General features: G+C 37.8%; 2 protein-coding genes across 6 annotated transcripts in view; one reads left to right on the forward strand and one right to left on the reverse strand.

Annotated features, from left to right (window-relative positions):
- GPSM2 (G protein signaling modulator 2) lies at positions 1-26,914 on the forward strand. Of its 3 annotated transcripts, XM_034063922.1 has the most exons (15): positions 1-150; positions 10,001-10,310; positions 15,857-16,078; positions 17,108-17,243; positions 17,745-17,887; positions 18,447-18,570; positions 18,823-18,938; positions 19,882-20,037; positions 20,802-20,910; positions 21,321-21,450; positions 21,892-21,962; positions 23,911-24,087; positions 24,856-25,018; positions 25,153-25,370; positions 26,276-26,639. In XM_034063922.1, the coding sequence occupies exons 2-15, from the start codon at positions 10,249-10,251 to the stop codon at positions 26,438-26,440; spliced, it is 1,992 nt and encodes a 663-aa protein (XP_033919813.1). In that variant the 5' UTR covers positions 1-150; positions 10,001-10,248; the 3' UTR covers positions 26,441-26,639. The 3 variants fall into 3 exon arrangements, with proteins under 3 accessions (XP_033919813.1, XP_033919815.1, XP_033919814.1); XM_034063924.1 differs by lacking the exon at positions 23,911-24,087 and having other exon boundaries at positions 26,276-26,914; XM_034063923.1 differs by lacking the exon at positions 10,001-10,310 and having other exon boundaries at positions 25-150.
- The window catches only part of CLCC1 (chloride channel CLIC like 1), a 14,449-nt gene continuing 12,073 nt past the window's right edge, over positions 24,719-27,094 (reverse strand). For all 3 annotated transcript variants that reach the window (XM_034063926.1, XM_034063925.1, XM_031048038.2), the window contains exon 12: positions 24,719-25,000. In XM_034063926.1, the coding sequence (XP_033919817.1) occupies positions 24,992-25,000 (9 nt within the window). In that variant the 3' untranslated portion in view covers positions 24,719-24,991. The remainder of the gene's footprint in view (positions 25,001-27,094) is intronic.

Here is a 27,094-nt window from a genome sequence, read left to right on the forward strand (position 1 = left end):
CGCCTGTGGGGGGCGGTCGGACGGCGATTGGTGAGTTCGAAGAGCGGCTGCGCGTGGTTGGTACTGCTCAGCCGTCCCCGCCGCTCTGTGGGAGCCGCTCCGGCAGCGGGGCCGTGCCAGCCCCTCAGCGAACGGGCCTTCCGGCACCAGGTGAGCGCAGGCCCGGGAGGTGGCGGGGGTCGCGCCGTGGTCACTGGGTGGTGGGAGGGAAGGGTTGCGGCGGGCAGTCGGCGCGCCGACAGGTCGCGTTGCCTGTCAGCATCTCTCCGGTGGCAGCTCCTTCAGTTGCGGCTTCACAGGGCTGCGGGGCCTGTACCAGCGAGCAGCTTCTGAACGGCCTGATGTGTCGGCGAATAAAGTTGGTCAGCTTTAGAGAGCTGGTGTTTGTACGTGGAATGCGATGTTGTGGCTGGAAGTGATGGTTCTGGTAGTCGCAGACCTTGTTCCTTTGGAAGCCAAAACGAGACATAGCGATCCCACCAGCTTTTACTGACTGTACAGCACTGCGGTGTACACACCCGTGTACCTCTGAAGTGTAATCGGTAGCAAAAGAGCACTGCATCAGATATCCTTAATCAGTTGTGTTATCTTTAACAAAATAGGTAAGAATGATAAATAATATACGAAATCTTAAAGGGGGAGTGAAATAGGCTGTTAATATAGCAGGAAACAAAGGAACTGCGGCATCCTCTGTACAGGGAAGAAGCTCTAAACTCTTCAAGAATTTGAGTTAGACATTATGTTGCGGCATAGCTAAACTGAAGTTATGCTACACCTCAACCTGTTTATCCACTAGACTGTAGTCTTGCTAGTCTAGTTACTCCCCTTCTTGTGCTTATTCAGTTTTCCAACAGAGGAGCATAGTTAATCGAGAATTCTTTTTTATCCCTTTATTGACCTGACTGCAGATGTAAATTTTACCCACCTTTAAGTTGTGGTGTTTCAGCAGTGAATACACTGCTGTAGAAGCCTTTCAGCCTCATGTGCTGTTCCGACTAGATTTTTGCCAGCAGGCTGAAGGGCATGCATCCTGGGTTGCCATGGAGAGCTGTGCAATCATCTCGAAAATTTAAGAGAGCCTTCAGAGTCTTCCGTCTCAAAAAGATTAGTGAAGAAATTGCAGTCCTTTAAATTTTGTCTGAAAACTTTATGCCTTCTGTTTAAGTCATAGTATTATTAGTGTTGAAAACATTAGAGAAAAGGTCGTCATTACAGTGTAATCCTTGTGCATTCTTTGCTAGTGTATTTTTATTGTGTAAAATACATTACACTCTACCAGTGTTCCTTCTTACTAATTAATGATTACCTAGAGCTCTGAACTGTAGGTTTGTTGTATTCCTTTTCGGCAGGAGGCACTTTATACTTTCAGTTACTTCCGTATAAAGCTGAGACAAAACAACTGAAACTTAAGACCACCAGTAACTTAGTCATTGGACTCGAAGAAACCTGTATGGGTGTTGTCTGTTACTTTATTTAAAATGCTGTTAGTTAGATGTTCTTGAAATTCTTTCAAGTGTCTTAAAACTACTTGGGATTATACATTCCTACTGCTCTTCTGGAGTGTAACTTTAGAACTTGATCACAGAATTATAGGATGGTTTGGATTGGAAGGGACCTTAAAGCTCCTGCAGTTCTGACTGTCTGCCATGGGCAGGAACACTTTCCACTAGACCAGGTACTCCATGCCCCATCTGACCTGTCCTTTAACACTGTCAGGGATGGTGCAGCTACAGCTTTTTTCCGCAACCTGTGCCGGTGTCTCCACACCCTCACTATAAAGAACTTCTAATATCTAATCTAAGTCTGCCCTATCTAAGTTTTAAAGATAGGTAGAAGGTCAGCTTTGGTTAATAGGTTAAAGTAATTTTTGAAAAGGTATTGATAGACATAATTTTGTTCTTGCGCTTTTGTTGCCACTTGGCTTTACATTGTTAATATTTTATGGCCTGGTTTTTTTTTTAGTATTTAGAGAGAACAATTCTTTCTTTGCTTACACCTTCCTTTAGGAGTCAGCAAGCCTGACTGATTCTACTGTGTGTGCATGTTGAGTAAAATCATTGCAAAACATAAAAAACTGTTTCTTTTGGGATATTGTAGAGGAGAACACCACAATTTTCAAAGTAAGTCTTACCTCTTGTACCTTGTCAAATGGGAGCTTATTCTTATTTTGCTAATAGCAATTCTTGGTCTTTTCATGTCAACAAATGACAACAGACTAGTTTTCTAAACCAGTGTTCTTCAGGTCTCCATGCAGAGTATGATTCAAGGAGCAGCCTGGCTCCCTGCTGGTTAGGGAGGAAATGTTTTAGTAAGCCATGGGTGGTTTGTTCTAAAAAATAAATGTGGTGTATCCATAGTTTTATCTGTAGTTTTAAGGAACATATGGGGAGTTTTTCTTGGTTTATACAGTTTATCTGGATTGTTCTGTTTTGCTTAAAATTGAATCAATTTTAGTTTCTGTTAATTTTCTACTTTTTTATTTAATAGGACAGATATTTGCATTTTTCCCTTTTCTGTCATTCATTTTTTTCTTTTGTGGCAGTTGTGTGGTCAGTTTCACTTTCCACAATTTAGTCATTCCTGCCCAGATCTGGTAACTATGATCTTGGGTTTAGTAGTTTTCAAGGTTAACATCTTGATGAAATTGTTTATAAGGAGGAAGTATCGATCTAACTACTTTCTGAAAAATTAAGCTGTTTTTGCTAGAATGATAGAATAGAGTGATACCAGGTGAAGAAAACAAACCCTTAACTTTTGTTCAGCTGTTTAGCAGCAAGTCAACTATAGAAATGATTGGGGGGGGGGGGAAGTATTTTGTGGAAGACCACAATATTAGGAATGTACAATATAGGAAAAATGGAAGTGGAAAACTGGTAGGAGATCGTCTGAAACATATATAGTACTTAAACAGATGAATAACATTAAGCTGTGTCTTGGGACTCAAATTTGGCAGTGTTTGGAGATTGTGGTTCTTGTCATACAATAAACCTTTTGTGTTAACTTTTTTGCTAATAGGAAGGAAAAGCTTACATGCAGCCGAGTTGCATGGAATATAAATCATACATGATCTCCAAAGAAGCCTCTTGAAATACTTTGTTTCTTCACTGTTTGCTTACTATGTTTCCCCACTGTTGCCTTGCTAGTATGTGTCAACTATGTTCCCTGCGTGCATCACTTTGGAGCCTGTACCTTACCTAGCAGTTGATGGTTTATTAGAGGACAGGATATGCTATTTGTGACAATTGTGTTTGTGTGATAATGTGTATATCTAGTGGATAAATGAGGGGCAATGGGGCAAAATGGAGTCCAGTTCAAGTCTTCATCATACAGAATAAAAAAAAATTCATTGACTGTCTTTGAACTGATGTGCATCTGCATCCCAAATATTAGAGTAAATATGCAAAGCATTTTACCACTTGGCATCTCAACAAATAGTGTTTTCCTTAAATCTACATAGGCGATATGCCATAAATAAACTGTGCCTGTGTTTATGGGAGGCAAACAATAAGAAAAGATCAACACGTGTTCTTCTCGCTATAGTACATGTTCATTCTGCACTTCTGCAGTTTTCACAGGTGGTAGTTGTATGATGGCCAGCTGTAGACTCATCATTCATAAGACAGTTAATACTTTTTGTTAATATCTGTGAATTCAGGGTGATGAAGCAAGCAATGCTGCTGGCATTAATGTATCATGGATCGTTTCACTAGTGCATTACGGTTTTTATGAGAGCTACATCTGCTTCTTGCAGGATAAAAACTTGCTGGAGTGATAATGAGTTCTTTATGGTGGATGTCTGCTTAATCTCAGTGAGCATTACAGTGTAAAATAGGAAATTTGAAATGGCAGCTATATTGCTTCACTTAAGTTGCTGTTGTGTTTTAGTACTGGTGATTCTAAAGATTTTTATTTACTTTTTTTGAATTTGTGGAAATTTAAGATTAATTTTCCCCTTTCTCCACAAGATTATTGCGCAGTCTGGCTGTTGTCTTTTACTTTACCATGATACCTTTTTAATAAAGTTATACATAGGCCAGGAAGAAGCTGAGCTAGGAGGAACATTTTATTGGAGAGTTTTGTGATCAACTTGCTCTATCAGCTGACATGTAAATAGTCAGCATTTTGTGCTGAACTTTTCCCATCTGGTGTTTTTTCACATCATATAACATGCTCCATTTGCCAGACTGAAGGTACTGGAGTAAATATCTTGTTGGCTGGGAGAGGCCTGGTGTGTGTTAATTTGCATGATGAGGTTTGAATCCCTAATAAGCAGAAGGAGCAATGTATAAATTTATGTTCAGAACTTGGTAACAAAACACTCACTGATTTTATGGTAATATGATTTCAACTTTACTAAGAATAAAAGGATCACAGGTTACTACTTTGCTGTGAGCTGTCATTGAAGGCTGTTGTGGCATTTAAGCACTTTAAAATTGCGGATCTCATCTCCAGTTGTGGGATGCTAGGAAAGAAGGCAGCACAATATTTGTTTTCAGTCTGTGAATGACAGTTAAGTAAAAACTCGGAACTTGTTCTGAATTAAAAAAAAAAAAAGAGACAGAAGGAATCGTAATGCTTTGGTGTATGGAATATGTGAAAAAATACAAGCTATTCTGACTTCGCTCTTTTTTGAGGCAAAGGGGGGATATTATTCTACTGTCTTGTATCTGAAATCTTGTGTATTTAGAATTAGTTTTCAGTTGGCTGGTGAGGTTTATTATGGGGATATTGGTTCTATTTTGCTAACATTTCATGTTCTCATCTTATTTTGTCATAGTGTGGGACTGCCTTACTTAAAGGTTTAAATAGACAGCTTATATAAACTATCTGCAGAAATATAATAAAGACGTTTGTGGTTACTTACATTAGCTACACCCAGTTCTTTAACTTGCATGCTAGACAGTAATTATGTACATTAAGTAGCAAGCTGATTTCTAGCTAAATACCAAGTTTCTTAGGAAAAAGATGGTTTATTCTGGAAAGATACTCTGTGATAGAGGCACTGAGAGGTCCACTTCTGCATCACTGAACACTGTCGTCAGTCTAATATAGGCATTTGATGCTTCTGTTTTACTCAGTGTAATGATGTGTGCTAGCTTTTTGGTTTTGTCTGTAGTAGTTTCGAAGACCGCAAGTCACTAGGCGACCTGCATCATTGCTAGATGTCCCAGCAATATATTTCTATTTACAAACCTATACTATACCTTTACTATGCCTAATAGAGCGCCTTCACATTTACTAAAGCTAATAAAGTTGGCCTGGAACTATGACTGAATATACTAGCAATGAGGATGTATGTTGTTTGTCTTTATGTATTGTATCATTCTCCTAAGTATCTCGCATGCATCTCTTTCTGCTCTTACCTATTCTAAGGGATGTATTTCCATTTCAGTCTGCTGGATGAAAATACAGAGTTTAGTGGGAGTAGAAATACCAGGTTCTGGCTAGCAATTTGAATGTTCCTTAATAGAAAGTGTTAATTTTCTTTAGGTTTTGGTATGATATGCATTTCTTTTGTTGCATAGTGTTTATGCAGTTTTTATCTGCTACTTGGGTGTTTCTCATAAAAGGAAATGAAAATAACCCATGTGAATGCAGGCAAGCTGTTTTCTGACTCAGAGTATGAAGATGCTTCTGCAATCAGTTGTCATGGTGGTTTGGATTAGGGTTTTTTTTTAAGATCTGCCAGAAATAGTTTGTGTCATTAGGTCTCCGTGTGTTTCAAGGTTGATTGTGGGTAATACTGAAAAGAAATGCTAGGCAATGCTTGTTAAAGGAGGAGTTTGCACAGCCCTCTAACACCAAGAGGGACGGTTGAACAAAAAGGGTATACAGAGTTTAAAAGGCTTGCCATGTTGCAGATTTTTAGCATTACTTAAAGGCCCATATGAAATGCTCCTAGACTTTTGTTTGCTTTTAATCCAGCGTTGTATAAGCCAGGTTATCTAGTCTGCTGTGCCAAAGAGAGATGTGAGTGGAGGGAGAATCAAGAGGACTTAACCTACATGAAAGGACACAGAGGAGGTGAACCTTCTCTTGCCTGTATCTAGAGCCCCCCATCAACAGGATTCATGTGGTTTAAGTAACCAGAGAACTAAAGGAAACCACGAACAGACACATTTTTAGAAATAGCATGATAAGTATCTCCACTGTTACTGTGCCTGTTGTAATGCAGGACCATGGTTAGCAATTAGATAAAAAAAGTTGGTCTCTGTTCCTTTAGTGTTGAATTCCAGTCCATGCTTTCATTTTGAGCTGTGACTGCTGATCCTTACTTTGTTTTGACCAGAATTTGTTGCCACCTATTGTTTTTGGTTTTCTAAAATCATCTCCTAATTTAGAAGGATTTCCTTGCTAGAACCTTTTAAAAACTTATTTAAAAAATATAAATAGATTTTAATAAACTATTATGGTTTATGATTACGTATTTAAGCTTGTGAGTTAGTTGTGGGTTTTTATGCAATATTTCCATTACTTTGATATAGTTGTTAGTATTTTCAGTGCAGTTCTTTTACAGTCCTATTTTGGGCTGTTCTGGGCATACTTGTGCTTTTTTTTTTCACTGGGGGGATTCTCATTCTGCAGTCATTTTGGATACAAGTAAAGAAAATTGGTGAGTAAATTAAAACACTTGGACAAAAAGCCATTTCTTCCATTTGGGGAAATGTAGTGCTAGAAGTGGTATAGAGAGGGAAGTGAAGAATAGAATCAGTTGGATCACTCAGGATGTTGTGACAGATAATGATGTATTTGTGTAATTTTTCATTTAGCTCTTAATTTTTGAGGGGATGAATGTAATGAGTTCCTATTATTAGTATTTTTCTACTCTTCTACAACTTCTGTTAGCTTCTGTTAGCTGTTTGGAAAAGACTGCTGGTTATACTGAAGTAATTAAGTCTTGGGCATTAACTGGCCAAGAAGGGAGATGAAATAGTTTCATAGATAACAGAATCAACTTTCAATACCTCGCTATAGTAATTCATTTTGATTCATGAAAGGTAGTTAGCTGTGCATTGGTTTCATAAGTAAAAGATAGTTCTGTCCACATGATTTGGGGAGAGGAGAGGAAACTTCATGTTTCTTTCTCTATTATTATGCTGTAAGTGAAATTTCAGACTTGCAGACCAGTGGCTGGTAGGATTCCTATTTTGTTGAAAGAACATCACAAGTGGCCCAAAGCCAACACAGTACCCACCCCTACCCTTGTTTTAGGGTTGTCTGCAATATTCAGTAATGTGTCTTAGCTTCATACTGGCCAGTATTTTTAAGTCAGCATGGCAAATATAATTGGGGTGGAGGAGGAAGCATCTGAATCAAGAACATTAGATAGTGGTATTAATTTATTTGCAGCTTGTCTGATGAGACTTGATAGCATAGGATGTGTTAGGCTGGGTCTTTCCCATGATGTATAGTGATTACAAGCTCTGCAGAATCTGCTTTATCAGACTCACACCTAGGAGGAGTGTCTGAGGTGGTTGTTTACAAACCTCAGTTTTCCTGTTACGTCCTTTAGATGCAACCTGTTAATGTCTAATGTGAGCTGCACTTGGATTGTATGTTGGAAAGCATGATTGTGTGCTGCTTGTATTGTATGTTGCTAAGCTAGTTCTTTAAAAGAAGTGGCTTATTCTGTGATTCTGTGAAAAAATATTTATTCTGCTCCATATATAAATCCATGAGGAGAACAAGGCTGTAATTCAGAGCAGGTATTGCTCCATATCAGCACTGATTCTGAATAAAACCTCAAATTCACTTCATCAGTGAAGGTGGGTTCTGTGTGCTGTTGAAGTTCTTGCAAAAGTGGTGCAGAGAGGAGTTTAAAATTAAGTACTTCTGCAGAAGTATTGTGTCCTCTGAGTCAATTCAGTGTTGATCACCAGTTCAGGAAAAGCTTGGTTGCAGAGAGAGTCTGTATACTTACTGTACATCAATTGCAAGAGCAAGGTGCTTAGTTTACTATAAAATAATCCTTCCAAGGCCAGTTTACACCTGAGAGATGGTATCTGTGGAATTGTTCATCGATTTCCACCTCTGAGTTTTGAATCCACCACTCTAATTAATGTTTTAAGTTTGCTTACTGATTACCTGCTTGGTGAAGGCAGAATTTGACATCCTAATGAGTTACAGGGGAAGTGAAATAGGAAGACTAGACCCAGTAATTTTTGTTGGATCTGTGATCATGATGTGTTGGCCAACTTTGGTGTGTCCGTATCACCTTTCTGAGACCACGAATGTGCCATATGGCAAGCAAGGAAGGAAGAAAGCAGAAGCAGTAGTTCCAGCTGGTGGGAGGTGGTGGTATCAGTCAGAGGATGAGGGTAAGGATGGGTACAGAAGCCTGGCTCAGGTAAATGGAGTTATAAACAGCTGATGTGAAATGTTCTGCAAAAAATAATTGGTATTTAAATGGATGCAGGTATTCTGATGTATTTTTAAATAGACCTTTTTTAAAATTTAATTGGGCTTTTTATTCTTAAAAACTTCTTAAAATACATTATTCAATTAATAACAAGTGCAGGATAAATACACAAATTACCACTGTAATTTGTTTCGTGATCCATGACAATTGCCAAGTACACTTGTGTGTACTTCTGTACACATACACTTTTTAGTTTGTGGCATGTGGCAATTTGCATGAGTGCGTCTGTGTGGAAGAGAAATTGGAATTCCTTGCATTTGGTGAGCAGCAGGAGTGCTGGTGAGTGACTGCTGTAGATGGGGTGGCTCAGAGCTTCCTGCTTGTGTGAGTTATCTAATCTAATGTTTGGACAAGCTTCCGGAGAGTAAATACCTGTAACACAGTCCTCCCAGTGTGTAGGCTGCAGTGGGATTGTAAACTGCATGTGTCACACTTTGTAATTGCAAAAATATACCCACACCCACTTGTTGATGCCACATAATTCCAATGATGAGCATGGAAGGGTAAAGTAGTTGTTTAACAGGGAGAATGTGGATGGCCTGTTTGAGAGGTGCTGTCAAGGTAGAGCATGATGGGAAGCATGAGTCTTCACTGCTGGTACTTGATAAAATTCACGAGAGAAAAGGCATGGCTTACATTGACAAGTAAAAATAGAGGGTTGTTTTCTTCTGGTGACAGCTTTAAATCTGAGCTTTGTTCTTTTGATATTTTGGAGTCTCTGGATGAAACATGCATTTATGAATTACTCCACTATAGGTTTACTTACAAGGGAAAGTAATATTAGTACTGAGCAATAAATATGTCATCTCCTCTACCAGAAATGTCTTTAAAAGTGGGTAAACTTTTGAACACAGAATTTCTTTACTGTTCATCTTTTCCCTGACAGCCTAAACATGTCTGATGTTTAAGTACTGGCTGCTGCAGTCCCTTTGGAGAAGACTCAGGAGTTCATATGACAATGCTGCAGCAACTTGGAAAGTGAAGCCAGTGTAAAAAAAAATACAAACAAAAAACCTCCCAAACAAACAAACAAAAAACCCCAAAGCCCAAACCTCCCCCTCTATTTTTGGGACTGGGGAGGGGAAAGGGGAATGCAGCTTAAACCTATCCTTACTTCTGTGCTTGTGATGTTCTAGGTAGGAGTATCTCCAGAATGTATGATCTCCATATTGGATAGTGCCAGCCAGTTTTGACTACAGTGGGAGTTCAGTTAGCTATCAGGGCTTAGGCAATACTGTTTATGTGTAAAGCAGTTTGTGATTTATTTTATGTTATGCCTCTCATTCTGTAGCTTTTGTTCTTTAAACTTCTTGCTTGGAATGTCACGAGGCCAAAGAATACTAACAAGGGTAAATTACTCAAAGTTTCCAACTGAAGAGAAAGCATTGTTTTTGTTAAACCTTTTTTCCTTCCTTGCTTGCCTAGAGGACTTGATATATGTATGTAGAAGGCTTTGGCTCTGGCTATATATTCTTGATTGACACTTCCTGCTTGGTGGGAGTAGTGTTATGCTTTTACATCAGCTGCAAATGATTATTAACTATGAGACTTCAAGCCAAGCATCTTGTGTTCCCTTTGCAGAAACACAGCTGAATGGAGCTCAAAGGGCTACAGATGAAAGAACTTGAACACGTTTCTGAAGGTTTAAGATGTGTCTGACAGTGACCTCGTTACCTTACTAATAAAGAAGAGGTTTTCAGCAGGAGCTTAGGATATCTTTACTCCAACTTCTTAATGTGCTAACTGGAATGGTGTTCTGACAACAATTCTCCATAGTAAAGTACCCTATTACAGAACACTAATATTTTCTCTCCTGATAATGCAACTCAATGGAGGAAGGTAATGTTTTGATAAGCATGCGTGAAGATTGTTCCTTTCATGTTCGTTACAGGTAAGACTGTTAATTTTAGTATGGATGAGTAAATATAGTTAATAATAGAAAACTAAACAACTTGCAACAAATAGTTTGGTGTTTCTGTTACTAATGTTATTGGAACTGAAAGCTAGAATAACTTTTCCTTTTTTTTTCTTGTATTTTGAACGATGAAAATTCAATTTTATAATATAATAATTAGCATAATTACATGGTTGTATAGTGTTGGAACTGTGTGTGATTTCAGAATAACACCACTATCTGTCTTTCTGTTTCTGATGGAATGATATGAGGTATGATTCCTGCATGGTAAGCAGCTCTCTCTCATTTTAGCTTCTCGGCTGCATTTGGCAATTGTTGAGTTTTGTCTGCTCAGGTTCTCTGTACTTGTCCCATTATTGCTTCTGTGAACAATGAATTTTTAGGTGCACCATCAGCTACAGCAGTGTTTTTCTTGCTTAAGATGAAGAAATGATATTGATAGAAACTGATTTGATATCTTGGTTTAAAAAAGTACTGTTGCTGCAAGTCAAGAGGATATGTGATTTCTCTTCTGAGAGCTTTTGCCATTTTTCTTCTGGAACCCCCTTTACGGATGTGGGAGGACATGTTAGCACTTTGACTTGCTCTAATGAACCTGAACAACAGAAGCATTGTGTAGTGCGTGGTATCTGGATGGCTGGTGTTTGGAATGGTAAATCTTGCAGCTCATTCAGTATGAAGGGACTCTGGGACACTGGCATGATTGTTCTAAGAGCAATGTGAAGTGTGATTCTTGTATGTTCCCCTCTATCCTGGTTATCCTGGCTTGGGAGGCCTTGTCCTTGCTAGCTAACAGGATGTAAGCACTATCCTTATTTGAAAGACAGTACATGTGACAGCTTAAAATTAATTCTGAAAACTTTTTGTCAGTGTTAGATTGCTATTAGACTGGTCCTCTAATCTGCTGAGGAGAAGTACAGTTCCTGTGAGCAGTGCAGTCAGCAGGAGTTTTTTCATGGTCAGGAAGGATATTAGCAAGTAAACTCTGCTCTCTTTATTTTGCTGAAATCTTTGTAAGGTGCCTTTGAGAGAACTCCGAAAGTGTGTGAGCATGTTATTTTCTCTGTGCTCAATGTATCTTGAATGTATCTACATCCCAGCATTCCTGTACCATGTTTATCTTTGTGTTGTTGATGCTCTTGGTCCTCCCCAGGTGACTACAGAAAATCCTTGCTCACCCTTTAATAAAAGCAGGAGCTGTTCAAGGTACTATTAGAGAAGTAAATGGCAGAAGAAAGCGGCACAACCAGTTGTCTGGTTTAAATTGACAAGCCAAAAATAACTGCAGAAAAATTAGCAAGCACAGTCAGGGCAAAACATCTTACTGCTTTGTCCTCTATTTCAGTACAGGCTTGAATGATACTCATTAACAGTATCGTTAAATGGCCTTATTAAACCTTTCCTTAAGAACTATGATTGGATGAATATTTAAAAAACATGGAGGCATAATCCTTTTATTTTTTTTTAAATACAAAACTTTTTAAAACTTAGAGGAGCTGCAAATCCATTCAGTATATTGAACTGAAATTTTATGATTTAATTTAATAGCTGTAATTTGGAAAGATTGTACTTGGTTGTAGTTTAAAATTTAATGCAGGAAAGAATAAGTCATAAATTACTGAGGGGAGGGGGGATATTTCTTATGCATTTGTAGGTGGTTTTCTTTTTTACCTACTGGTCATGTCCCAGGCTCGTTTGAGTTTGACTGCTTTTCCCTTCTTTCTGGTATTCCAATAGAACTGGTTTTAAAAAGAAGTTGGTGGCCCACTCCTACGAAGAGGCTTTATTATGGATCTGTTTCATACTGTGCAAGCTGTTTCTCCCCACTGTAGTTGACGACTATCACTTTAGCAGCCATAAAAATACTTATGCTGGTGGGGGGAAGCTGGTTTTTTTATGTTGTTTAGTGACTGAAAATGCTGAAGTTAAAAAATGGGGCTAATAAGTCATCTATAGAGTAACTGTTTGTAGTTTTGGCCTGATAAATGCATACACGAGAAACTTGTAACTGTTTTTATCTTGACTGGAGGAAAAAAAAATCCTGATTTCAGCTGTGTGGTTTCTTTGTTGTATGCATGTGGTGCTTGTGTGTTGTTTTGTTTCTAAGTCTCCCATCAAACTTGGTTTGATTGAAGACAGTGTTGCAGTGGAGGTATAGTTAAGGAGTTTGTAGGGGTCAGTGTGGTATGCTTCTGCAATATGTACAGAAACCAGGACTAAGGGTAGGAGTTGGGAATAGTATAGGATTTTTGTTGGTGTGGCATCAAGAAATTTATGCATCTGTGTTGGAGGGATACAATAGGATTTTCTTGTTTAGTCTCTAGGTATGTTACATGTATCATAGGCAGGGGGAAGAGAAAAGGGAGCCAAGTGAGATGAAAAGCTCAGAGGGACAGATAAGGATGAGATAGTTTTACAAATGAGAAATTATTCAGGAGATTCCAACCTTTCAGAGAACAGGCCCAGGCAACTACAAACAGAATATCAAAACAAAGCCCTGTGTGAGTATTTCCACGGTAATACCTGGAAGAACATTACCCAGTTTAGCAGGAACAGAATTTCATTACAAGTGCACAGATGAATTGGCCTTGTTCTCTTCTTGTCTCTGCAGATTCAGTATATCTTTTGTTTAGCCACTGGGTGTTGAATAAATAAGTAATTCAATTCAGCTCTGGGACACAGAGGGAGCAATTTCATATTCTCCTTGTAACTATTTAATGACTTCCTAAAATATTGATAACCTAACCCAGTCTGGTCTGTCAGTGTGCTGTTTAACTATTAGTAGGTGTAGTTTAAATGTTCCAAAGAGGTGATGATTTTAAGACTGGAGAAGACCTAAGTAAATCTCAGGGAGGAGAAGGGGAAAAGAAAAAAAGGGTTAATTTTCATAACAGAAATAATAAATAATGGAGGGAAAAAAAAAACCCAAACCCCAAACATCTTTTGAGTCCGGTTTTGGCACTTGATGGATAAGCCTGCAAACTTTTAAAATATCTGAATGATTTCACAGCTCTTCCATAATGTGAATAAAATACTAATATTGGATAAAGTCAACTGGAAATAAGTATTTTGTTTTCTTAATTTTTTTAATGGCTTATTTAGACTTGATAATTGTAGAAGGTCAGTAAGAATGGATCCAAACGGAATCATAGCTTTAACTAGCTGTACATATTCTGGCAACCTATTAACATAACCTTTCTAGAATTCTGCTAGAGTAGTATTAAATAGTGGGATTGTTTTATGCAAACAGTTCCTAATTCCCATTCTTATTTACTTCCTGTACTTCTGGTTGAATTAAAGACTCATAATTTTCATCAGCCTGGGTACAAGCCTTCATAGATATTTATGTTCGGTATGAGAAGTCAAATCTATGATTATTCCAAGTTATATTATTTGTAGGTTTGCGAAGTCAAATACTGTTTTGTGTCCCTTGATGAAATGGTAATGCTGCCATGGCATTTGTCAGTCTTTGGTGTGGTGTGAGATTAGCTGAATGCAGTATATCAGGAAAATTTCCAGTCCATAGTGTTCTCTGATACTGTCTTTGTACCTTTTTAGACTGTGCCTTTTTTCGTTGATAGGTGGCAGATGTATCACAGTTGCAAATCCAAGCATGTTTTTTTTCTTAATGGGACAAATTTACTTAGAGAACCAGAGTCCAGTATAACATTTTGACTATTCAGATTTTGCTGAAATCTCTACTCTTTTTAGCTGTTCAAGCTGAAAATTTAAAGAAATGAATGTGATTGTGTAATGGTCTAAATCCTTCACACTAAGGAGCACCATATTTTCTAGCCATCATGTTAATTGGACATGTCAGTTAACATGAGGTGCCCGGAGAGAACCTCTTTGGATAGGATTAAGATTACCCAATGAAGTGTTTTAAGTCTTAAACCTTCAGTTGCTGATGGTGTTATCATTTCTGCCTTGTACTTAACTGTACCTAATCATTTCTGCCTTTTTCTGACTGGCGTTCAACACATGCACAGTATAACAAAACCCAGGTTGTGCATTCTAGCAAACAGGAATGCTTTCACTTCTCTAAAAAGAGCTTCCAAATTTAAAAATACTGCGTGTTTATGGATAATCCAACATGAGAAGTTGGGCCTGGGAAGAACTTCATGCCTGACTTACCAGTTGCTGTCTGCATCTTCAACAGCTACCATGTGGTTTTAGTTAAAAAAGTTAAATATGTCTGCCATCTCGTTGTGCTTAAACTGTGGAATGTCGAAGACCAGCAGGTATGGTACAATTTTGTGTTGGTAACTTATTTTACTTATGATCCAGAATCTTCTAGTTCTCTTGAGAGTCATTGGATACTTCCAAAATATTTCCTTCTCATTCAGATTAGAGTAGACTTGTCATATAACCTAGTTTTTTCCAAATTAGAAAAATAATGAAATGTCAACAGTGCAAGTAGGTTAAATATCTATCACTGTGTCTTGTCAAAATAGCTCTTTCCTGGTGTTGTCATTAAAAAAGCTTTCGGAAAAGTCAGCATTTGATTGTTGCTATTACTGATCTGTGTGTACAAACGGAAACATTTTTAGGAATAGAATATTAAAGTTTTATTTTTATAAGCAGGTAAATGTCATATAACAGCATAACAAGGAAATCCTTAACTACATCAAATGTTCTGGTTTGGAGTGCAAGCCTTGATACGTACTGTATAAACCACTTGAAAGAAGAAAAATTCAAAACAATGGACAGATTTACAAAGTTGATGTCCCTTTTCTGGCAGTATTAGCACACCCTTTTTGAACACTTACAGAAAGGCTTTGACTGAATTTCCTTTTTTAAAACATTGTGTAAGTAGAAGGATGACATTTTGTGAGCCTTTTAAAATGCACATATGTTGAAAATACACTTCAAGATGAAGACCTGAAATCGTCTTCTCATCCTTCTCTCTCGCTCACCTCCCTCACATTAGGAAATGCTTGTATATAATCACTAACACTTAGTGAAATGTTACCTTTTGCACACCGGAATTCCCAGTAGCAAAACCACATATGAATGTGTTTTGACAGCTGCAGTTCTGTAACAGCTGCTTTCTTATTATTCAAAATGTAATCTACAAATTCTATAAATTAATTCACAACTCCCTTCTTTACTGCTGGCTGTATTTTCTATCTATACAATTATTTGCTTACAGTAATAAAAAGTATTCCATAGAGTCCTCAATGATGGCATCTCAGTTAAGTAACTTGCCTTGACATACATTTTGTCATTAATTCAGTGTAGATCTTTTTTCTTTACGCTCGGAGAATTTTCATAGCAGTGCCACTATAGGAAATGAGGTGCCAAGGAGTACTGAACTGCATAAGAAACAGCTTTGGGGAAAAAAAGTCATGGTCTTTGATACACAGGAAAAATTGATTTTGTATTATTATTTTTTTTCATGGAACATTTTGCAGGTAACTATGATATGAGCCTAAACATAAAAGAGCTTATGTTTGTCATTTGTTACTGGACTAAGTTCTGTATTTAGAGTGACCATGTTTCTTTTTGCTTATGTTGTGCAGGATGGAGGCTTCCTGTCTGGAGCTGGCTTTGGAAGGTGAGCGCCTGTGTAAAGCAGGAGATTGCCGAGCTGGCGTGTCTTTCTTTGAAGCAGCTGTTCAGGTTGGAACTGAAGATTTAAAAACACTCAGTGCTATTTACAGCCAGTTAGGCAATGCCTATTTCTACTTGCATGAATATGCAAAGGCCTTGGAATACCATCACCATGATTTAACTCTTGCAAGGTAATCTTGTGTCTTTCTTTAACCATGTTCTCCATGTCATCCCATTCTTGTAGAGATGAGCAGTTGGCTGTTCATTTTTTTACCAAACCCTACTATTAATATTCTTAGTGAGGGAATCCGGTGACAGCAGAGGGCCAGGGATTCTGTTAGGTAGCTTGATTGCCCTTTAACCTGGAGCTAATACTTGGTCTCGCACAATAATCCTGGTACTGACTGAGACCTCACCAGGTTTGTGGATAATGGCTTCTTTAAATCCACCCTTCCTTCACCCTTTCCTGTCTTTTAACTGGCTCTCTTGTTTACTAGGCAGAACTCGCTCATGTTTCTCTGTGTAAAACATAATACTGTGAAATCTAAAACCCCTGTGCTTTGCACATGCCATTTATGCGTCTGATTTTTAATGACTGGGTATAGATCCAGTAAAAGACAGAGGCACTTAATGCACTTGACCTCAATTTAGGCACACATCTCCTATTCTCCCTGCCTTAACCTGCTCAAGTGCTGCAGCCTTGTGGGAACTTGTCTGTTTGTGTTATTCCTGAAGTATCAATCTCAGTGGTTCAGTGGCAGTCTTTTGGCTTAAGTCTCATTTAGAATCAAGGAATGTGGCTTTACCTCAGATCTTTCTAGGAGACAAGTATGTCTTGGAAATAATGTGAGACTATGATAGTCCAGTAAAATGCACCAGTAGTTAAACCTTTCATTCTAATGCTTGGACTGTCTTTTACATAACCATTAAAAAAAATCTCTTTATTCCCTTCCTAAAAGAAATAAATTTTAATGGTATGTAGATTAATCTAGTTGAACGCCATGAACTATCTGTTGCACAGACAGCACCAACAAAATGAAATGTCTGTAAACAAAGACTGAACAAAGTTTATGTGCGTGCAGTTTAGATATAAAACTGAATACATACACATTTGCATGGGTCGTTTTTTTTTTTTCTTCTAATTGTCTACAATACATTGATTATCTTGGTTTCAAATTGTACACTATTATTCACTGGGTGCTTTATTTGTGCAATTCTAGAACAATTGGAGATCTACTGGGTGAAGCTAAAGCTAGTGGGAATCTGGGCAACACCTTAAAGGTACTTGGGAATTTTGAAGAAGCTATTGTTTGTTGTCAGAGACATCTGGATATTTCCAGAGAGCTAAATGATAAGGTAAGAATTGCTCAGGCACCAGGAAGTAAACTGCTAACACATGCTAGTGAACCCTATTGTACTGGTGATGTGTGCCGCCTTTCAGAGGGAATTAAATACTACATATTGAATAAATACTGTATTATTTCTTTAAGACAGTAAAAATCTGTTACTTGAAAGATAGTTGTTTGCACCTGGAAGATTATAGATCCAGGATAACAAATACTATCCCATTTTGTGGTGGTGGTTTTTTTGGTTTGGGTTGTTGTTTGTTTTAATTGGTTTATTTAATTTTTAATTATAATTGGCCTCAAGAATTATTATGTGTATGGCATCTTAAAAGGAAGTGATGTGACTGAGTGGGAGGAAGGTAGATGTCAAGAACAAGTTCAAAATGGACAGAGCAAGTTTTGACAACTACTTAACAGATTTCTTTTCCTATCTGTGGGTTGTACTATTAGTTGTTGTGATGGAAGACTCTGAAGCATAAAATTGTAATTCTGCCTTTTGCTTTTGGTTTAGGTTGGAGAAGCAAGAGCACTGTATAATCTGGGAAATGTATATCACTCTAAAGGGAAAAATGTAGCCAGTGTTGGGACTCATGATCCAGGGGAACTTCCAGATGATGTGAAAAATGCTTTACAAAAAGCTGCAACTTATTATGAGTAAGTAGTAACTTTAAATGTTGGGGATTGAGAGAACGTGATAATCTACTTCATTAGAGTATTGGCAGAGTTGTGGAGTTGTGAACTGACCGAGGCATGCTTCTGTTCAGAACAGTGGTACCTGTGAGTTTTTTCCCTTTTAAACTGGGGAGTGCACTATTTTCTTATTAGGCCTTTACTTTTAGTGTACCTCTTACTACCTGCTAAGTCGTTCCCTTATGTTAGAATCCAGCAGTATTCTTCAAACCAGGCTGAGTCAGTGATAGGACCTTGGTATATTTGTTATCTATGGTAGCTCTGCAATTAGAAGGGAGAAAACCATCTTGAGAAACGATGCAGTTAAGTTCAGGATCTCACAGGATATGTTTCCTGCTCAGTGGAAGATTTATGGTTGCATAAAGGCCATTAAAAAAAGCCAAAGTAGAATACAGACCAGATTAAATAGACCTTTTCCTTTATATAGATGGAAAGATAAAAAAAATAAATTTAATTACTGTGAGGGTTAAAAAAAACTGTTTAAAAGTTATTATTCTTCCCCTTCTCCCTTCCCCTGAAACAGGGAAAATCTGTCAATAGTAACAGAGCTGGGTGATAGAGCAGCACAAGGACGTGCCTTTGGAAACCTGGGAAACACACACTATCTTCTGGGCAACTTCAGGAGTGCGGTTTTAGCCCATGAACAGGTACAGCAATGTGCTAGTAAGGAATTCTCTTCTAAGATACGTCTTGTGTTGGATCTTGCTGCAAGTTTTCCAATGCAAGAGTTAAATCTTCATGGCACAACTTCAAGATTGGCAATTCCTTTCAAGCCCTGTGGCCTGAAGAACAATAAAGAGGCATGGTAGAAAAACTATGAGTGTGCATTTCCATATGCAAATGTGTAAGAAAATACAAAGTAAAGGGAATAACAATTATTCTATGCTTTTTTTTTTTAGCGTCTCCTAATTGCGAAAGAGTTTGGTGATAGATCAGCGGAAAGAAGAGCATACAGCAATCTTGGAAATGCCTACATCTTCCTGGGTGAATTTGAAACAGCTTCAGAATACTACAAGTCAGTTGACTGCTTAAAAATAGAATGTATACCTCTTCTTGTACAGTTTGCTTCTGTTGTGTCTGGTACTTCAGTTCACTGTAGAGTAGCCTTCTCTCCAACATATCCTCAGAGGAGAGCTGAATATGTTTTTAGCAAAAGATGATGTTTCTCTGTAGTTGTTTTGGTTCTTTCAAGGGACGGGCAGCATTAATATTTTTTGGTTTTCACTTTTTATGTTACTTTAAGTAGATTATTTTCAGCATTGTAGACACCTTTCTGTTGATAGGCATTCTAGAATCAAAGCATTAATGTCTTAGCTCTTAGCAAGTTCTGAAATGATGTAACTTCAGTACACCTGAGATAGGGAGCTGTCAGGCTGATAGGTGGTGCACATCAGCATGATTTAACATACCTAGTATGGGTTTTCAGTCAAGGCTTCTTGATCTCTGCACCACTAAGCAGTGGCTACTGTAACTTAGGAAAATACAAGCTTGATGAAGAAACAGGCTGTCTTACATGAATTTCAGAGCCTATCTGTTCTTTCTGAAAGGGGAAAATGCTTCAGTACTGAGCAGATTCATCTTAGCACTCACATTCTTCTTGCCCAGCAGTGGCAGGCTGGCTTGGCAGTTGCAGGTCTGTCTTGCTCATGTTGATGGAGAATAAACAATATACCAAGCTGTTTCAAGTGCATAACTGTCAGGAAAGTGCTATAAATTATTGATGAAGCAATACATTAAAATTTAAAGATGCTGTTTAAGGGATCAGTCTGTTCTAATAAAGTAAATGGAAACAGGTTGCTGTGGAGGGGAGTGGAAGACAAAATCTTGTAAGAGTGTACATGATAGTGATTGATTAGCAGCCCATTTGCTACGGTGGTGTCCTAATTTGTATAATTGCACAAGTGTACTTCTATAAACTTTTTGCAGTGATTTTTGATGTGACTAATCTCTTCTTTCAGGAGGACACTCCAGCTGGCTCGACAGCTTAAAGACAGAGCTGTGGAAGCACAGGCCTGCTACAGCCTTGGGAACACATATACTTTGCTTCAAGACTACGAAAAAGCAATTGATTATCATTTGAAACACCTTGTGATTGCTCAGGAATTAAATGACAAGTAAGCCCTAAGAGACTGTTTAATGTCTGTGTGACATACCAAATCCTGTTAGCTCTTACCTCTGCTGTCACTGTTCTTTTAAGACAGCTGAAATAATGTGTATTACCTGCTATGCTGGGCTCCAGTTTTCATGTGGAAAAAAAATATTTACTCGTGGAGGTATTGCAGCTAATGAGTCTGAGAGGAAAGATGGAAGTGATGAATGACTGATTCCACATCATCTTTTGTAAATTAAGGAGAGGAAAAGCAGCTTTTTCATGACTTCATTGTAATAATTTTGCATACCTTCACAAGAATACATCTGCTTTTCCACAAATTAAAAATATGGGAAGGGATGAGAAGAGCAATACAGTAGCAACTAGTGCTTATTTTATAATCATAATTTATAAGGCCTTTTTGTGATGTTGGGTGCAAGTTAAATTTGTTGCAACATTTAAATGTACTTGTAACTCAGTAAACAGTATGTGAAGAATAATAAGGCATGCAATCTGAAGAAAAGCAAAGTAGGTTATAAAATGTTTCACGCTTGCAAAACTGACTTAATTATGTTTCCTGTGAGCTTAAAAATTAATATTGTTATTAAATTTGCTCATACTTACGGTTATACCCAGATCATATTTCTTTAAAAACAAAAACTTACTGTTGTTTGAAGACGATAGCCTTAATTTTTCTTGGCACAGTAATCTTACTTTGGCAGTATTATGGAAACCTGACCCCTAGTGTTCAGCGAGGAAAGGTATAATTGAAAGTTTTCATGTTGGCAGAATTGGTGAAGGAAGAGCATGCTGGAGTTTAGGGAATGCTTACACTGCGCTGGGAAATCACGACCAAGCTATGCATTTTGCGGAAAGGCACTTGGAGATCTCACGAGAGGTAAGAGTTTCGTGTTGCCTGTAAGTTGGTAGTTTTTCTCTCAAGCAGTGATTTTTTTGGAGCTGATCCATGCATGTGACTTTGAATAATGAAATGGATTTTGACTGATTTCTGAGATAGTTTATTCCAAATTATTTCAGCCCTATTTCCCTGCAAATAACTCTTTAGTTCTGGTGCCACATTTGACAGCATCATGATGGAACCCAAGATAACAGCCTAGCAGAGGTGTTCTAGGTTTTATGTACCTTTTAGTTGTCATGTATTTCATTAAAAGGATGATTCAGTTTTTCAACCAGGAAAACTTTTTCAGCCTTTTTCTCTCACAACTCTAGGGGACAAGGTTAGCTTTCTACTTACATATGTGTATACTTTATTACAATAATAGAACTGCTTATTTTGTTTGCTTTCAGGTAGGAGATAAAAGTGGAGAACTCACTGCAAGACTTAATCTCTCAGATCTTCAGATGGTTCTTGGATTAAGCTACAGCACAAACAACTCCATGATGGCAGAAAGTCATGTGGTAGATACCAGTCTGAATGGTAAATATATGCCTGTTTTTGCAGTACTTGCTAACAGTGAACTTAAAGAATCTTTTTTTTTCTGACTACAGATGGATGAGTTGAGCAGGCTTTGGGTTTGTTTCCCCTCCTCCCCCACCCAAAAAAAAAAAAAAGTTGTTTTTGCATTATTGGACCCCTTCAGCTCCTCCTTTTCCAGGAAAACCCTTTTCCAGGGGTTACAGTCGAAATAAATTCTGGTCAGAGACCCATGGTCCTTCTCCTGTGTCCCATGAAAGCAACTTAAGTGTAGTTCTGAAAGCTGCCTTTTTTAGTGGTTATTTATTCCCTGCTAATATATTTACCTGCATTGTTTTGGAACACAATTGCTGTATCTTGCACCATAGATGAGTACAGCCACAGCTTTGAAGGTGACACTATAAATCTTAATGATGCAAAGATGAACTTGATTCTTTCTCGAAGGTACCAGACCAAGAGTAGGACGCCGTCACAGTATGGAGAACATGGAACTTATGAAATTAACTCCAGAAAAGGTTGGCACTTCCCTTGTTTCTAATCTGCTGGTGAGATTGCAGTGACTTCAGCAGTTATCAATAGTCAGAAGTTTTGTACTTAAAAACTTTGAAAGAAGTCAGCAGATTTTTGCCATATCCTTTTTAATTTAGCTCTTTTTAGGAGTTAAGTAAAAGCAGGTCTAACAATTCTGACAAATAATAGTTCTGCAATGTGGGCAACAGCCAGCATCTTGCATATGTTGCTGGAATGGCTTGTGGAAAGCTTGCTTTATTCCTTTCACAGGAAAGAATTAATGAGCTCCTGAAGTGGTGCATCAAAGCACCCTCTTTCATCTCTTCTTTAAAGGTGGCTTGAGGTTGCAGCATGCAAATGATTCAGCGTAAAATGCCTAAGCTTTAGCTCAGCTCTTCCAAACATTTTTTTTATTTGGGTTACAGGCATAGGCACTCAAAATATATGTTGTGTTTTTCACTTTGGGATTTAAACCAACTTGCCAACCATCAGGAGTTTCAGTGTCCATCAAGAGAAAGGACACTATTTCAGAAATGATGAAAAAAGAGTCACAGATTAGTAAAGTAACTTTCCCCCCAGCTCAAGAGACATCTCTAGGAGCTGGGAGTTCCTGATTAAAACCCTTCTGTTAATCTTCAGATTTCCTTCAAATGCTGTCTGCCTTCAAGTGGTAGGCTGGCAGTTCTCCATAAATGACTCCAGTGGCAGAGTGAAATGGCTCATTTTCCTACCATACTGGGATTTAATTCCATCTCTTCAAAGAAATGCAAAGCCTGCCCTCATGTTTATCAAGTAGGAAGTTAAATCTCAATGTACAGCTGAAGTCAGCACCAATACGTATGAGCCTTTTTGTGTAGTAATTTTCAAAGATTGTGTGTTTAGCCCAGGGCCAGTCCTTGGCCAGGACCTCTAAGCTTTTGGCTACTGTTTATCTGTAAGCTTTTTTTAAAGTACACAGGCTGTGACAGTCTGTGCCCTAAATCTAATAAATGTTTCACACAGATTTTTTAAATAAAGTATTAACCCAGTATTGCAGCTTAGCTCTTCTAAAAGAGCATTTTTCAAGATACTCATTGAGTAGGTTCTGAAAAATAATTCCATAAAAGTCTTCAATATACAGGGCAGTGCATGACAGTGGCATTATGGTTGTACAGGATGCCATCTGCTTGGTGCTGTAATCTATGTGCAGATTATAAATACGCCTTCAGAAAGCAATGCTTTTGGTTAGGCAGTATTACTGCAGGATTTGTGACTGTGTTCACAATTTCTGATGGTGAATTAAGAAAAAAAAATAGGGGTTTTATTCAGTTATTCTAAGAGTCATCTGCAAATAAAGCTGTCAATTTTGTGGATAATTCTGTTTATGTTAGAAGAGAATTTAGGGAAAATGTTAGATCAGTAAAGCTCTGTTTTTTCCTGAAGTGAAACAGGATAGTTATTCCTCCTTGTTCTTCTGCTGGCATTCTCCTCCCTCTTTCTTTTCAGTCTTTACTAGTAATTTTGTGCATATCAAGGATCTCACTGAAGGGTGGTTGAATATCTGGGTGTGTGTAAGGGTTTATGTTGCTCTAACACTTTGTAATACAATGGATTAATAATTTTTCTTTCCTTCCCAATTCCAAGAATGACAGATGGGAAATAGCACCTGTATCTGCATTTTAGCATTTCCATTAGCTACGTTTCCTGCACCATAGTCAGCAAGGAAAACTTTGGCATGTTTGGCTAACTACAGTGTTTGACCACATTTTAATCCATTGGGTATCACACTCCAGTTCAGTTGTAAGACTCACCAGTAACAGTATTAACCTGCTTCAGGTAACAAAAGCTCAGTAGTCACAAGTCAAGCAATAAACAAAACCTAAGTTTCAAGGAAGAAAAGCAGCAGCAGATGCCAGGTAACAGTCTAGGTAATTAAAATCAGAAGGCTTCATTTCCTGACTCTTGTTTTCTTAGGTTCAGAACTGGAACAGTGAGATTCTTGCTAAACAGAAACCACTGGTTGCCAAACCTTCAGCAAAACTGCATTTTGTAAATCGACTAAAAGGCAAAAAGTACAAAACCGGCACCACTTCAAAAGTTTTGCAGGATGCCAGTAATTCTATTGATCATCGACTTCCTAACTCACAGAGGGTAGGTTTGGTGAGCTGTGAAGACCTTTACTCACCTTTGTTTGGTCAGAATTACAGAAATTATATTCTGGCAGATGTCCATGTCAGTGGTACTCAACTTAAACACTGGCTTTGTAAAAGGATGCCCAATCTGCCATTCTCCAGCTGTCTCACAGGTGGTGCCAGCTTTAAGCCTTCATTACTATTAGAACACTTTTGTTCCTGGTGGTTTTTCTAAAGCTACAGCTCAGCATGAATGTGTATTTTATTTCTAAGTATCTCCTAGACTCTGCTTCTCCAAACTTAAAATAGTTTGTCTGATTCAGACAGAAGGGAATATATTTGACATATTCTCAGGGTTATTACACTCTTGACAGAAGTCAGTTAAACTAAAAGAACAGAGTAATTTGATCTAATATGACAGAGGACTGCTTTTGGCCACAGACCTGAGGAGCCAATAGAAAGTGCTCAGTGCTGGTTTAGGGTTGTAGGTGGATTAATGGCTTGAGGGGGCATAACTCCAGCTGTGCTGATCAGAGTACTGTTTCTTAGTGTTTCAGAAAACAAAATGTTTCTAATGTATTTTTACCTTCCAAAAATGCTTGCCATATAATTAATCTTTTCTCTTAAATAAATGTGTCTAAAGAAATGGATGACTAAAAAAAAATCATTTAATGCATTTCAGATATGCAAATATCAAACCTATTACTGGACTGAAACTGTGATGCAGTTGTCCCTGTTTTAGGTACTCTTGAGTTCAAAATACCTCTAACTCTGATTTTCTCTTCAGAAAAACAGTCGAGAGGCAATGGCAGATGAAGGGTTCTTTGATCTGCTGAGTCGATTCCAGAGCAACAGGATGGATGATCAGAGATGCTACTTCCAGGAGAAGAACAGGTTTTCAGCTGCTTCAGTGGCAACATCCTCTACTCCACCTAAAACAATGAGAAAATGTAAGTTTTTAAAAGTAAAATTTGTATCTGACTCTACTTCCTACCAAACACTATTCTAGAAAGCATTTGCATGCAAAACTTACTATGAAAAGGAAATTATTTCTAGGCTAACTTGTTTTCTTCCTTCTCCCCAGCCTTTTCTACATCTGTAGTTTCACCCCACACAGATGAGTTTCTAGACCTCCTTGCTAGCTCGCAGAGCCGCCGGCTTGATGACCAACGTGCCAGCTTTAGCAATCTACCTGGACTTCGTCTTAACCAGCGCAATAGTCACTCAGTCCTGGGTCATCTCATGGCACGTAACAACAGGGACCTAGATGATGACTTCTTTGATATACTGATAAAATGTCAGGTGAGGATTTTTTTATAATTATTTAGATTTTGAGGTTTTAGAGATTTGGTTTATGTATCCTGCTGTTTAGTTTCTGCACCTTTATTATCACGTATATTATGATAATTGATTTGCCCAGATAGAGAACATAGATGACTAAAAATTAGGATTTTTTTTAAGTTTTTGTTTATGTTGCTGCTTGTTATTGTGGGTTTGGTGGGATTATTTGTTTTTACATTTCCTCCCCCTTGTTTTGATTTACTAATTGCATGTCCAGTAAGTGTAACTTTAGTATTGATACCATGTTAATCATTTACAGCAACAAATGCTGAAAAAGTGAAGGAGTACAAGTGAGGCTATTAAATATATAAAATGATTTTAAGAGGAAGTGTTTAGATCTGGCTTGTCAGGAGGGCACCTACTGCACTGGGAATCCTGAATTCTAAAAGAATTCAGTATCAAAGTTTAGTGGTAATAGTGATGAGCATTCCAGTTATGTTCAGTTTAAATAATAGTTCATAACAACTGACAAAAGTGTTGCTGTTTTTTTACTTCCTGTGTAAGGAAAGAAATACAACCATAGTATCTGTTATAGGAAACCAGAAATACCATATATTAACACTGAAAATTATTCTTCAGGGCAAAGGATGCTTAAATCTCATTCTACAATATGACAAAGAACTGAACTGGGGGATTTATTTTCAGACAGATGGAGACAAATGGTTTGGAAGAACCACTTTAGCTACACTTAACTCCTAACTTAGTAATTTCATTTGAAAAGTTTAACCTGGAAACAAAACTTACAAAGGAAATCTTTCTAATAGCCTTAAATCTGAAACCAAAAGCTTTTAGTATTTTTTCACTTATATTTTCACTCATTTAAATATTCCTGTAACATGTAGCTTTATCGCTTGGTCTCTCGGTAGGGTTCCAGACTGGATGATCAAAGATGTGCTCCTCCCTCATCTGCAAAAGGACCAACTGTACCAGATGAGGATTTTTTCAGCCTGATTTTACGGTCACAAGCTAAGAGAATGGATGAACAAAGAGTCCATTTACCCTCAACTATAAAGGGACCAAGTTCTAGCTGAAGAAACAAATAAGTTACTACTGTACAGTACATGCTTAGGTATAATTTTGTTTGCTGGAAAAACATAATGCCTTCTTACAGAACATGCAGGTAGTAGTTTTGCCCCTTTTCTAATTATTTTTTTTGTATGAATAGCAGTATTACATTTGTGATCAGTCATTGCTGCTGCTGATTTTAGCTGTGTCAGAGACACTGATTACACAGATTCTCCCATCAAGGTACTGTCATTGCTGAGGTGTGGATTCTATCACTGTCTCAATCCAGTGTAAAACTGAAATTTGTCTATTCTTTTTAAAGAAAACTTGATTTTTCTTTTTCTTTGTACCTGCCTGGAAAAAAGTCCTGTTCTCTTTTGTACTTTTTTTAAAAGATAAAAAATAATTGAGAAATATCTTCAGTACTTAAATCTGTCTTTGCAAAAACAGAGTTTGGAAGAAACAATCATTTTTTATTAAATAAAAAATATTAAATCAAACTCTGGTTTTGATTATTTAATACAAAAGGAATCTTTTCAAAACATGCTGGTTTTTGGATTGTATGTGGTTGTTTTCTGTATTACTAAGCTCAGTTTTACAATCAGAAGGACTTTTTAAGATATACTGAAGCAAGAGCTGCCAGTGCTTTTCTATCCTTTGTGTGGTACAGCCCCACCACC

The sequence above is a fragment of the Melopsittacus undulatus genome, chromosome 6, assembly GCF_012275295.1.
Source record: "Melopsittacus undulatus isolate bMelUnd1 chromosome 6, bMelUnd1.mat.Z, whole genome shotgun sequence".
NCBI classification, from domain to species: Eukaryota; Metazoa; Chordata; class Aves; order Psittaciformes; family Psittaculidae; genus Melopsittacus; species Melopsittacus undulatus.